The sequence below is a fragment of the Danio rerio genome, chromosome 25, assembly GCF_049306965.1.
Source record: "Danio rerio strain Tuebingen ecotype United States chromosome 25, GRCz12tu, whole genome shotgun sequence".
NCBI classification, from domain to species: domain Eukaryota; kingdom Metazoa; phylum Chordata; class Actinopteri; order Cypriniformes; family Danionidae; genus Danio; species Danio rerio.
Genome location: NC_133200.1, coordinates 36,539,186 through 36,552,500, shown reverse-complemented (window position 1 = coordinate 36,552,500; position 13,315 = coordinate 36,539,186). Strand labels below are relative to the sequence as shown.

At 42.9% G+C, this 13,315-nt stretch overlaps 1 protein-coding gene across 2 annotated transcripts in view; it reads right to left on the bottom strand.

The window, feature by feature from the left end:
- LOC100006250 (annexin A2-A-like) overlaps nt 1–12,722 on the bottom strand; it is a 14,997-nt gene extending 2,275 nt beyond the window's left edge. The window contains exons 1-10 of one of the 2 annotated variants that reach the window (NM_001386656.1): nt 12,621–12,722; nt 12,473–12,512; nt 12,135–12,177; nt 11,479–11,521; nt 5,077–5,130; nt 4,901–4,978; nt 4,749–4,828; nt 4,597–4,656; nt 1,751–1,838; nt 1,580–1,657 (exon numbers count right to left, since the gene is read on the bottom strand). In NM_001386656.1, coding sequence (NP_001373585.1) covers nt 1,580–1,657; nt 1,751–1,838; nt 4,597–4,656; nt 4,749–4,828; nt 4,901–4,978; nt 5,077–5,130; nt 11,479–11,521; nt 12,135–12,177; nt 12,473–12,486 — 538 coding nt within the window. In that variant the 5' untranslated portion in view covers nt 12,487–12,512; nt 12,621–12,722. Of the gene's footprint in view, nt 1–1,579; nt 1,658–1,750; nt 1,839–4,596; nt 4,657–4,748; nt 4,829–4,900; nt 4,979–5,076; nt 5,131–11,478; nt 11,522–12,134; nt 12,337–12,472; nt 12,513–12,620 lie in introns of those variants that run through there. The other variant, XM_073941635.1, reaches the window with a different exon arrangement.
- Between the last annotated feature and the right edge of the window lie 593 nt (nt 12,723–13,315).

Here is a 13,315-nt window from a genome sequence, read left to right as displayed (position 1 = left end):
TAACTGCAATGTATACATTATATAACTTTCAACATTTTTTTAAAAATTGCCCTTTTTCTTTAACGTTTTCTGACCCGCTCCTCCAAAACACAACAATGTTGCTTAGTAATATTTAGATCTGGTGGCTGGGCACTTTATGTTCATCAAACCACTCTGACACCAGTCTTGCTGTGGGTATTGGTGCTATATCATCCTGATACACTGCATTGCCTTCCGCCTTGGTCCCTGAACCGGACCCTCTCCAGCCCAAGGCTGTGCCTTAAAGTCAGTCCAGAAAAATTCTGAATAGAATTGGTGACAAGGGGAAGCCCTGCCGGAGGCCAACATGCACTGTTAGGACATGCTTTTAACATAATCAGAAATAAAATAGGTCATAAACTCGAGTAAACTACTTTTGTACTTTTCATACAGTACGCTGAGATCACAAGAAAAATAAGTCATTATTAGAAAACAATATATATATATATATATATATATATATATATATATATATATATATATATATATATATATATATATATATATATATATATATATATATAACGAAGCATGGCCTCTAAATACCTCCATAAAAAGCAACAAAGATAAATAAATCCAAAAGATAAAAATATTACAAAGTTTCCAAGATAAACAAAACTATTGATAAAATCAAAACTTCAGTTTAACAATGAGCAACTTAGAAAAAACTAATCTGGAAAGAAATAAAATTACTAACAAGGATACAAATAAAAGGATAAACTGGACAATGTGTAGGGACTGGACAAGCTCAGGAACCAGGCACGAAGGAACACCAAACACAAAGCACACGGTAACACAATGCATAAAGCACAAGGCACAAAGCACCTTCATTTGAGTCCAGCTGTGTTTGATTATACTGATTGGATTTGATAAGGATCAGAACCCTTCCTAGAGCTGGCCATCCAGCCAAACTGAGCTCTTCGGGGAGAAGAGCCTTGGTGAGAGAGGTAAAGAAGAACCCAAAGACCACTGTGGCTGAGCTCCAGAGATGCGGTCGGGAGTGGGAGAAAGTTGTAGAAAGTCAACTAGACTTCCGTCAACATTTACCATCCAACCTGACAGAACTGGAGAGGATCTGCATGGAGGAATGGCAGAGGATCCTCAAATCCAGGTCTTTTTTTCTGTCAATATGGGGTGCTACGTGTACATTAATGAGGAACAATGAACTCAAATGATTTTAGCAAAGGCGACACGGTGGCTCAGTAGTTAGCACTGTTGCCTCACAGCAAGATGGTTGCTGATTTTAGTCCCAGCTAGGTCAGTTGACATTTCTGTGTGGAGTTTGCATGTTCTCCCTGCATTGGCGTTGGTTTCTTTCGGGTGCTCCGGTTACCCCCACAAGTCCAAACACATGCGCTGTAGATGAATTGAATGAGCTAAATTGGCCGAAGTGTATGTGTCTGAATCTGAGAGTGCATGGGTGTTTCCCAGTGATGGGCTGCAGCTGGAAGGGCATCCGCCGTGTAAAGTATATGCATACTAAAACATGTCAAGAACATTTTTAACAGAAGATAACATCAGAAGTCAGTTTTATGGGATGTTTGTAGATTAAGTGTATCACCAAGCCACTGGAAGGACTCCTGCAGTTCTTTTTTGGTGGAGTCCTCCTGCTCGTAGTAGTCCTTGTATTTTTCAAACACTGTGAAAGAAAATGCAAAATCCACATTTACTGGACACCTGCCTCTGTTTAATTAGATGGAATAAAGAGAGAAGTAAAAGGAGGCTCTCAAACCTTCCTTGAGGTGATGAAAGCTTTTCTTTGTCATGATGGTGATGTAGCTCTCCTTATCTTTGTCATCTTTTTGAAAATCACACAGCTTCTGCACAGGAAATAAATAATATAATATAACATAATATATGATATGATATACTGTAATATAATATAATATAATATATTATAATATAATATAATATAATATAATATAATATAATATAATATAATATAATTGACATTTACATTTAGTCATTTAGCAGACACTTTTATCCAAAGCGACTTACAAATGAGGACAATTTACACAACTATAAGAGCAACAATGAATAAGTGCTGTAGGCAAGTTTCAGGTATGTAAAGAAAGTGTAAGAAGCAAAACATTAGTAATTTTTTTTTTTTTTTGTAGTAGTAGTTAGTGGTGGAGCCAGAGAGGCAATTGCATATTAGTAAGGAAAGTGGAGACTAAATAGTTGAGTTTTTAGTCGTTTTTTGAAGACAGCGAGTGACTCTGCCGTTCTGATGCAGTTAGGGAGTTCATTCCACCAACTGGGCAGATTGAGCGTGAGCGTGAGTGTGAGCGTGAGTGTGAGCGCGAGCGCAGATTTTCTTCCCTCTTTGGGATGGAACCACGAGGCAACGTTCATTTACGGAACGCAAGTTTCTGGAGGGCCTATAAATCTGCAGAAGTGAGAGCAGATAAGACGGAGCAAAGCCAGAGGTCGCTTTGTAAGCAAACATCAGAGCTTTGAATTTGATGCGAGCAGCAACTGGCAGCCAGTGCAAACGGATGAGTAGCGGTGTGATGTGCTCTTTTAGGTTCAATAAAGACCACTCGTGCTGCTGCGTTCTGGAGCAGCTGAAGAGGTTTGATAGAGTTAGCTGGAAGCCCCGCTAATAGAGAGTTGCAATAGTCCAGTTTGGAGAGAACAAGAGCTTGAACAAGGAGTTGAGCTGCATGTTCAGATAGGAAGGGTCGGATCTTTCTGATGTTATAGAGTGCGAATCTGCACGATCGAGCAGTTCTAGAGATGTGGTCAGAGAAGTTAAGTTGGTCATCAATCGTTACTCCAAGGCTTTTTACCATTTTGGATGCAGTAATGGTTGCCTCATCCATCTGGATTGAAAAGTTGTGATGTAGAGTCGGGTTGGCAGAAACTTCAAGCATTTCTGTTTTCGTGAGGTTAAGCTGAAGATGATGATCTTTCAACCAGTGCGAAATGTCTGACAGGCAGGCTGAGATGCAAGCCGGAACCGAAGGATCATCAGGGTGAAAAGAGAGGTATAGCTGGGTATCATCAGCATAGCAGTGGTAGGAGAATCCATGTTTCTGGATGACTGATCCTAAAGATGTTGTGTAGATGGAGAAGAGAAGTGGCCCAAGAACAGAGCCCTGTGGTACCCCAGTGTTTAGATGCTGTAGTTTGGACACCTCTTCCCACCAAGACACCCTGAATGACCTGTCAGAGAGGTAAGATCTGAACCACTGAATAACAGTGCCTGCAACGCCCAGTGACTCAAGCGACCCTAGCCTGCTTAAATGAAGTGGGGAATAAACCAGAGTCAAGAGATGTGTTGATTATGTGAGTCAGTGTTGGTACGACTGCAGGAGAAATGGCATGGTATGTCTGTTTTGCAGAAGTAATCTCAGTCGAGAAAGAGGACAGAAGAGTTTGGTATGTTGGTGTGAGGTGTGCAGGATTTTTAGTTTTCCGCCAAATTCTCTCTGCAGCCCAAAGTTTTGAGCGATGCACAATGCAGAATTGTGTAATAGCAGGTACTTGTATTGAACAAAGGTTGTGAGGATTACGGCTAAAGCGTACCTACCGTGCTTTGCAGGTGTTAGTAACAACAGGAATTAGTAAACACATAATAAAAGTGTAAATGAAGACAATAATAAGTGCAAAGATAAAGTAAAGTAAAAAAGTAAAGTGCTCAAGTTCTTTGTCGGTGTCTTTGCTCAGTGGAGTCACACAGGTAGAGTCGATGGCGAAGGTAGAGTCGATGGTCTTTACACTCGCAGGTAGCGTCGATGGCGATATAGCGGAATTGGAGAAACCAAATTGTTTGTAGTGTATGAGTGTGTGTGAATATGAGTGTATGCGTGTTTCCCAGTACTGGGTTGCGGCTGGAAGGGCATCCGCTGCGTAAAACATGCTTGAATAGTTAGTTCATTCCACTGTGGCAACCCCAGATAAATAAATAAGGGAAGGAAGATAAGCTGAAGGAAAATTAGCTGTAGGAAAATGAATGAATTTTTTTAAATAGAGAATATAAATAATACAAACATTTTGAAATGTCTTAATATATAATACCAAACATTTCATATAATTAACTTCTATTCATATAAAAATATGGAATAAAAATTATAATAGTATGTAAACAGTTTATAATTTCCATAAATATTTAACATTTTACACAAACGCATATGAATATTTTATGTTTAAGTCAAAGTTTACATTTGTCTTGAAAAAAAAATAAAGATGTATAATACATTTTATATAAAGATATACTTTCTATGAATATATTAATATGAATTCTACATATTTAAATGTTTTTGAAATTTTAATATTTATCATTTACTTGCATCTTGATATTTACTCATATTGCAGTATAACACACAAGTCTATTATCTATATATCATGTATATGTATATTAAAATTAAATATTTTTAGTGTGTTATAAAGTTATGATCATTAACATTTAATTGAAGTTATTACTCTTCATGTTTATTATTGTATTTGTCATGCTTTTGTTTTAAACACCATTGAGTAATCAAAAAATGTTTGTCAATCAGTAAATCCAGATATGTTATTTAATGAAAAAATATTTAATTATTAAATTCTGAGAAATAAACCGCAAAGACTTACTCTGGCATCTTTATCAATTTGCTTGTCATCAACGGAATAAGGCTTCTCGTCTCTGTTGGCCTGAGAAGTTACAAATGATAAGCAGAAATGTTTAGGTTCTTAGTTTACTTTTAATTGTTCCTTATACATAGTGTTTAAAAATGCTAGCTGACCTCAAGCAGAGCAAGCAGGAGTTCCTTTAAGTCTCCTGAAGTAATTTCAGCCAGATACTTCTCCAGATCCTCCTTGAACACTGTGATGAGACACATGTTTATATCATAAGCACAAACTTCTAATCAGTGCAGTTAAACACTGCCATACTCACATTCCTTGTAGTCTTTTTTGATCTTCTTTATCTCATCATTGCTTCGACAGCCGAGGATCTCAATCAGTCTCCTAATGTCTATTGTAGGATTTTAAAAATACACAGATATTATGCTTGTGAGAAATGTAATGCTCACCTTAATAATTAATTTAGACATAATAAATGAGTACTATTACCTGATTTAATATCAGAATCTTTATTATTAGAATTCTGGCGATGAGTAGGAGAATCTGTTGAGTAATAATAATAATAATAAAAATACATTTTATTTGTAATGCGCTTTTCTTATACTCAAAGCGCTACAGGCAAAACACTAAAACACAATGCAAGCAAAACAGCACAACAATAAAACAATAAAAAGATGAACCATAAGATAGAAATAAAAGTTAAACAAAATGATCATCCTAAATTAAAAGCAAGGCTAAAAAGGTGAGTCTTAAGAAGTTCATTCCTAAAGCCTGGTTTATACTTCTGCGTCAAGTGACCGGCGTAACCCACGGCGCATGCAACGCGCATAGCTGTGCATTTATACTCCTGTCTCTGTTAGTCTGCATTAACACTTCCGAAACGCTAGTTGGCAGTGAGGTGTAAATGTGTCTCTGTGTCGAGTTTCTTCGCTGCTGTTTTGCTTTTCCTGAACACTTCCTGGATGTACAAGTGGCTCGAACTCGCTCATTTTGAGGCAGGAACCGGCGGACATGCAACAACTTTAACTATGAGGTAAACACAAAACAAAACTTTCCATCCGGAGCTCCTTCACGAGACTCCATTGGGCTCACGCCATTCGCACAGCTCTCGGTCCCTCCCAGACTCGTCAGCGCTACCAAGCCGACCAATCACAGAGCTTGCGCTATGCGTTGTTGCAACATGTAGTTACATTTTTTGTGAGGTGCACGTCACTGAAACCAACGGGTCAACGCCGTAGCATACGCGGGCGTTTGACACAGAAGTATAAATCAGCCTTAATACTGATGGGTAGTTCATTCCAAAGCTTAGGTGCACTGTGTGAAAAAGCCCTCCCACCCATGGTCTTGAGTTTCCACCATGGCTGATGCAATGTAAGTGCCAATGCAGAACGAAGACTGCGTGCTGGGGTGGCGAGGGTCACCAGGTCGCAGATGTGACTGGGTGCTAACCCATGCACTGCTTTGAAAGTTAAAATCAAGGTCTTAAAATCAATCCGTGATTTAACAGGAAGCCATTGTAATCGTTGTCGCACAGGAGTAATATGGTGGCGTGATGATGTGTGTGTTAGAACCTGTGCAGCCGAATTTTGTATAGATTGTAGTCTTCTGAGAGAACTTGCAGGTAAACCCCCAAAAAGTGAATTACAAAAATTAAGACGTGCTGTGATGAAGGCATGGATAAGCTTCTCTGCATCAGGTCGTGAGAGAAATGGTCTGATCAAGGTCTGAGTAACTTTTTTGCACTTCAATTTTGCACTTCAAAATTCACCACATACTGTATTCTCTATTCTCTATTGGTCAGGACTGTAGACAGGCCAGTCAAGTACCTGTATCCTCTTCCTCCATAGTCAGGACTTTGTAATGTGTGCAGAATATGGTTTTGCATTTGTTAAAGGCAGCATATTGTGCTCTAAAATCTCTGTACTTTTCAGCATTCATGGTGCATCACAGAACTGCAAGTTCCCCTTCGGTTGGGGAACTTCAGCGCTATACAGTGGATTTGATCTTGGGAAAATCCACGTATGGGGAGGATTCGGACCAGAAGCCGCTTGTCTGAAGAGTATTGAACGGGCCAATGAATGAAATTAATGCATTGCCAATTATCCCAGCAAATAAGCACACCTGGAGCGAGCAAACACCATCCTTTTCGCTTTAGATCCTTTCTGAGTGAGTTGATGAGGGTTCCTCTTGCTAATTAAGCACTTCAGAGCGAACGAGTGTCTCCCGGTCCAGAGTGGGTTTTCGCGGCGGCAGACGGTCGAGCTGGGTTTTTCCCTTGCCTGCGGTTCTTTGGGTCCGGTCCTCCAGAGCGATGCCTATTGTTGCTAAGCTTTCCTAAAAGAGCAACACAGTCGTGCAGCACGTCCTTTTCAGGATGGCGCTCCGACTGTGCGTTTCTGGATGCGGGGGTTTCCTGGCTCCGGATGATGGACACGATCACTGCATTGCATGTTTCGGGGTCCAGCATGTTAATGCGGTGCTCGTGGGCGGTTCATGTCGTCATTGCGATGCCATGACCGTTGCACAGCTAAGATCGCGGCTAACTTTCGTAAGAGAGCGAGCCACCTCAGTTGCCTCCTGTTCTTAAAAAGCAGCTGGCGCTCGGGCATATCTGAGGGTCCCAGTGGGAGGTAATCCGCCGCCCAAGGGCTCGCGGACCTCTCGCTCCTCACAGCGCTCCATCCAAGCTTCGGGCAGTGGGAGTGATCCGTCCAACCAGATGGTAGCTCTCACGCTCGCTGACACCAGAGATCAGATGTCCTCCGCGGCATCGGAGGGTGGGCTTTCACTGTCCGACGAAGATCCGGACCCGCTCGCACCCTCCGGGCAGGTGAGCTCCATCAAATCAGATCCTGAAGCGGACATGTTAGCCGTGCTTTCCCGGGCTGCTTCGGCCGTGGGGTTGGAGCTGGTTTATCCCCCAGCTCCACGGCCGAACTGACTAGATGGGTGCTACATAGAGGACCAGAAGGCGAAGCCTTCGACGCCTCTCGTCCCCTTCTTCCCGGAAGTGCACAGTAGGCTCACGCAGTCTTGGAGGGCACCTTTCTCTGCCCGTGCTGCGTGTCTCTCTGCCCTCACCGCCTTTGATGGCGGAGCTGCCAGGGGGTATGAGGCAATCCCGTTAGTGGAGCGCGCTATCGCAGTCAATCTTTGTTCGTGTGGCACCTCTACATGGCGAGGTTTGCCCCACCTCCCGTCCAAAGCCTGTAGGTTTTCTCCCTCGGAGCCTCCCTCAGAGCCAGAGCTTATAAGGCTGTGGGCCAGGCTGCTTCTGCTTTGTACGCGATGGCCACCTACCAGCGCTACCAAGCGCAGGCGCTGGCCGAGCTGCACGAGGGTGGATCTAACCCAGGCTTACTACATGAACTGCGCACCGCGACCGACTATGCTCTTTGGACTACTAAGTCCGCCACGTGTGCGCTGGGGAGGACGATGTCCACACTTGTGGTTCAGGAACGCCACCTCTGGCTAAACCTGGCTAATATGCGCGATGTTGACAAAGTTCGCTTTCTTAACTCGCCCATATCCCAGGCTGGCCTGTTTGGCGACACCGTCGGTGAATTCACCCAGGAATTCAAGGCGGTGAAAGAACAGTCGGATGCGATGGGCAATGTCATCTATTGGCGCAGCCGTAAGCCCGCTCCGCCCGCCGAGCCATCCACCTCCGCTGCTCCTCGCCGAGGGCGCCCGCCAACGAGTGCTGCCCCGCCCCCGCCTGCGACACCTCAAAAGCAGGCAGCCCCCCCAGGGCGCCGTTAAGTCCAGTAAATGGACCGCGAAGCGTCCTTGAGACAGGCCATCCGGAGAAGAGGAAACTTGCTCTTCTGTCCGCTGGAGGACAGGGCCCCGATTACAACGGTACTTTTCAGTGCCACCAAAACAACAATGAAAGAGCACTTTTCCCCTTCCCCGGATGTGAAAGCACGAACTCTGCCAATCCAGGACGCGCTGCTGGATTCGCAGATTCGCAGATTCTACGTGCTTCACCAGTGGCTTACAAGCGCTGGGGGGACGGTATCCCTTCCCTCAGCCCTCCAGCCCCTTCTCCGGAGTCAGGGTGCGGAGCCAGAGCGAATCGCTCTCCTCCAGCTCTTCCGCGGGACCTTCGTGCTTCCCGGATTAGCACACCCACTCCGCGCTGCCCCACCGCTGGTACGTCAAGCAATTGTAGCGATGACTCCATTAGCGAGGGCTCTGCCTGCCTGTTTAGTGTGGGCCAGCCCCTCGCGGTGGCTCAGACGCACAATCAGACTCGGTTACGCGATTCAGTTCGTGAAACGGCCCCCCAAGTTCACGGGTGTGTATTTCACCAGGGTCAACCCCCTGTCCGCCCCTGTCTTGCGAGAGGAGATTGCTGCCCTCCTGGCGAAGGGTGCAATTGAGCCAGTTCCTCCAGCCGAGATGGAGAGTGGGTTTTACAGCCCATACTTCATCGTACCCAAAAAGAGCGTTGGGTCAAGACCAATCCTAGATCTGCGCGTTTTGAACCGCTGTCTGCACAAGCTGCCGTTCAGAATGCTTACGCAGAGGCGCATTCTCCAATGCGTTTGTCCTCGGGATTGGTTTGCAGCCATAGACCTGAAGGACGCGTAATTCCATGTGTCCATTCTTCCACACCACCGCCAATTGCTGCGGTTTGCGTTCGAGGGTCGAGCGTGGCAGTACAAGGTCCTCCCCTTCGGGCTCTCTCTGTCTCCGCGGGTCTTCACCAAACTCGCGGAGGGTGCCTTAGCGCCTTTTCAGGACGGTCTGGAGTCACCCGTGGCTCAATCGTGCAGCTGATGCGCTCTCACGATTGCATCCTCTTGGGCGCGTGCACGCGGCGCCTCTCTAATAGACATCTGTAGAGCTGCGAGCTGGGCGACACCCAACACATTTGCAAGGTTTTACAATCTGCGAGTGGAGCCGGTTTCCTCAAGGGTATTAGGTAACCCTTTGGTGATTGAGGAATCAACTTGGTAGGGTGTTGAGACACGCTTGCTGCGCCATTCTCTGGAGATACGTGCGCCTTTTTATCTGTCAGTAAAGTTCCCCGTCAGGTGAGCCCTGCAGATTCCTCCGTGGCCCCCAGCACTGACTCAGCGGAGGAGTCACTTGCTGGCCCACTATGTTGTAGGTCTGCCCGCTGGTCAGCCCGCGTTTTGGGTATAGGTGCCTGCTATGCGTGATCCCCACTAGGCGATCCCATATGCTTATTCCGCCACGGTTAAGTCCCCCCCCTGGGAGGACCCGTGACTTTCCTCTCCGCTAATCACTTTTTTGCTATACGTACTCCCCCTTTTTAGGGCTAGTCCATATGTAAATTCTGCCATCTATCCCCCCATGGGTAGTGGATGGCCTCCGCAGCGTCCTCCCTATCGGGATAGTATTTTCCTAGAATTATCTAGATGCTCACGACTTCCCAAAAATATATCTAAATCTGTAAGACTTCTGTTGAAGTAGGATAAATTAGGACCGCGCCTCCCATTATGTGGGTGCATCACGCTTGCTTGACTATCCCCTCATCTGGGGCATTGGTAAGGTGCAGTCATTATGGCGCTTTCCATAGTTCTCCCATACGTGGATTTTCCCAAGATCAAATCCACTGTATAGCACTGAAGTTCCCCAACCGAAGGGGAACGTTCGAGGTTACAGAAGTAACCCTTCGTTTCCCGAGGAGGGGAACGGAAGTGCTATACTCCGTCGCCATAATGACTGTCCCTTAGCTGTTTGGAACTCTCTTCAGCTTAAAAGGATGGCGTTTGCTCGCTCCAGGTGTGCTTATATGCTGGGATAATTGGCAATGCAGCACATCTGTGCAAGCTTACGCTGCCAATTTATTTCATTCATTGGCCCGTTCAATACTCTTCAGACAAGCGGCTTCTGATCCGAATCCTCCCCATACGTGGATTTTCCCAAGATCAAATCCACTGTATAGCACTTCCATTCCCCTCCTCGGGGAACGAAGGGTTACTTCTGTAACCTCGAACTTTACCTTTGCCAAGGACACTGACACAACCCCATACCATAACAAACCCTGGCTTTTGGATTTGTTACTGGTAACAGTCTGGGTGATCTTTCTTCTTTGCTCCAGAGCATGTGGTGTCTATTTCTCGCCGATTTACCAGATTACTAGCTCTAAACTGCTCCTGTCTCAACAATTTTTTTAATGTGTGGCAGGTCTGAATAACAGGAAAGGATGTATATTTACAAATGAAATGAAGTTGACCGAACAAAACATGAACTATGTTGTGTTCATATTGTCTGCAATGAAATACAAGTCAAACAAAATATGGAAATCACTACCTTCTTATGATAAAATAGTTCCAGTATCTAATGAATGAGTACTAGTGTTTGATCAATTAGTTCCAGTATCTAATGAGTAACTAGTATTTAATGGGTGCAGTTGTTAACAGACTGACCTTCCTGCATCGCCATTTAGAAGTGATCTTCTGCTGATAATTGTATGGCGTTTGGTGAGGATGTCATTTATGGTTTGCTTAACCACCCCAAAAACAAATAATTTTGTTTATTAATCAAAACTGTAAGAAAATATCACAAAACATGTTTTTGTAGTTTGTAGTATGTTCAGAGTAATAAAGTCATTAAATGTAATAATCGAATGTATTAGTCTATAAATTTCTGCATCCGTTTGCTCCATCAGGACATTATTTGGAGTTTCTTCAGGACTGTGGTTCCTGCAATTAGGCGTTGGTCTGGAAATGTTCCTCATGTGGTTGGTTCTCTTCCAGACAGGACGAGTAACTCACTTTTGCCACTGTGGCCTGTTTATACTTCATCAAGGGTTCAGCACACATGGCCCACTACAACACTACAGTGTCTACTGTTTGTGTAATGTCTCATCATCATGATCTGTTCTGGAAAGCACAGAGCGGCTTTGTCTCTTACCTTTAGCTGTGTTAGTTGTGATAGCCTCAATGTCATCTCTGAGCTTCAAAAAATACAAAATACAAAATATACAAAAAATAGAAAACACAGCCAATAGGATATATATATATATATATATATATATATATATATATATATATATATATATATATATATATATATATATATATATATATATATATATATATATATATTGATTACATCTTTTGGTAGTGAAAAATAAACATGGAAATAAAAACAACCAATAGCGTTTAACTTACCGAAGCTATAAACCTACTATGCAGATACCAGAGAACATTTTAACTTATTAAACCAATGCAGTAAATGGTACCTTTAAGCATTTTTTTTTAGCTACAAACCAAACCAGTGTTATACATTGACTTGCCAAATTACCCTTACATGCCTATTTAATCTAGTTAAGCCTTTAAATGTCACTTTGAGGTGAATACTAGTGTCTTAAAAATATCTATTATTATTGGTAAAGGTAAAATAAATCAGGTTTTAAAACTATTATGTTTAAAAACGTGTTGAAAAAAATATCTTCCCTCCATTAAACAGAAATTGGGAAAAAACATAAAGGAATCTAAATTTGACAGAAGAGCGGAAAATTTTGACCTCAACTGTATAAAATTCTCAGCATGAAAATGAGCACTTACTTCTCTGATGCGCTTTGAATTGGATGACCCCATCCTGATCTTCCTGTGTTGCAAACACACACACATTTATTTCCATCAGAGTTTGCCACTTATATTTGTCATGAAATCAAATCCCCAACTCATTTACATTGGGTTTCTAAAGCTTAAATGATAGTAAACGCAACTCAGTCACATGGACTACAGAGTTTCATAATGCAGAACTAAAGCATTTCACAAACTCTTAAAACACCTCATCCGGCCAAACAGAGTCAGAAAAGTGACACAACATATCAAACACTTTAAATGAAGAGACATATAGACATAAATAGATTCTTTCCATATTAAAATTAATGCCATACCTTCCAAATTCCATAATAATGTAAAAGTTGTAGTGTCACCCTGAAAGATTAAAGAAATAAACTGTATTTGTAATTTAAAACACTTTAGTTGCTTAATTAGTATAATTAGTGCATCATTTAGGAGTTGAATAAAAAGGTTTTAAAATACCTTGCTGATCGGCAGATCTCAGAGACAATGCGGAGCAAGCAGAACAAAGCCTGAGCAGTTGAATGTTAGTTCTGCCTCTCGGATCACTACCTCCCCCCTTTTATCTAGTTCTGGAAATGAAAGCAGGTTCAGGAAACGGTTTATGATTACAATCTGTATGGAAATGAAGGATGTTCTTGTTAACTGTAGGGGTTTCCCAAAAGCTAAATACAGGAGTACTGCCCAGACATCCAGCAAATGCATAAAGACAACAGATTAATGTCTCTGACACTAATAGAGTTTGAAATGAAATGAGAATTTTAAAACACAAATAATATAACTATTCAATTAAAGGGCACCTATTTTACCTCTTTCAAGATTTAAGAAAAGCCTTTTGTGTCTCCAGAATGTGTCTGTAAAGATTCAGCTCAAAACACCCATCTGATTATTTATTAGACCTTTCAGAATGTTGGAGTTTTCTGCTTTAAGCACTATGCGGCTGTTTTAATGGCCTGTGCCTTTAACGCTGGCTCTCCCCGTCCACCGTCACTGTCAGAGTGTGCCTCAATCTCCGCCTCGGCTTCGTCAGATAAACAGCACAGTGACAGACATAAAGAAAGCAGATCTCGTGGGTAACGTTTGTGAGAAACAGTAAGTACTTTCCCAATGATTATTTGATGTATTTGTTGTGGAGTTAAATGTTGTTACAACATTAC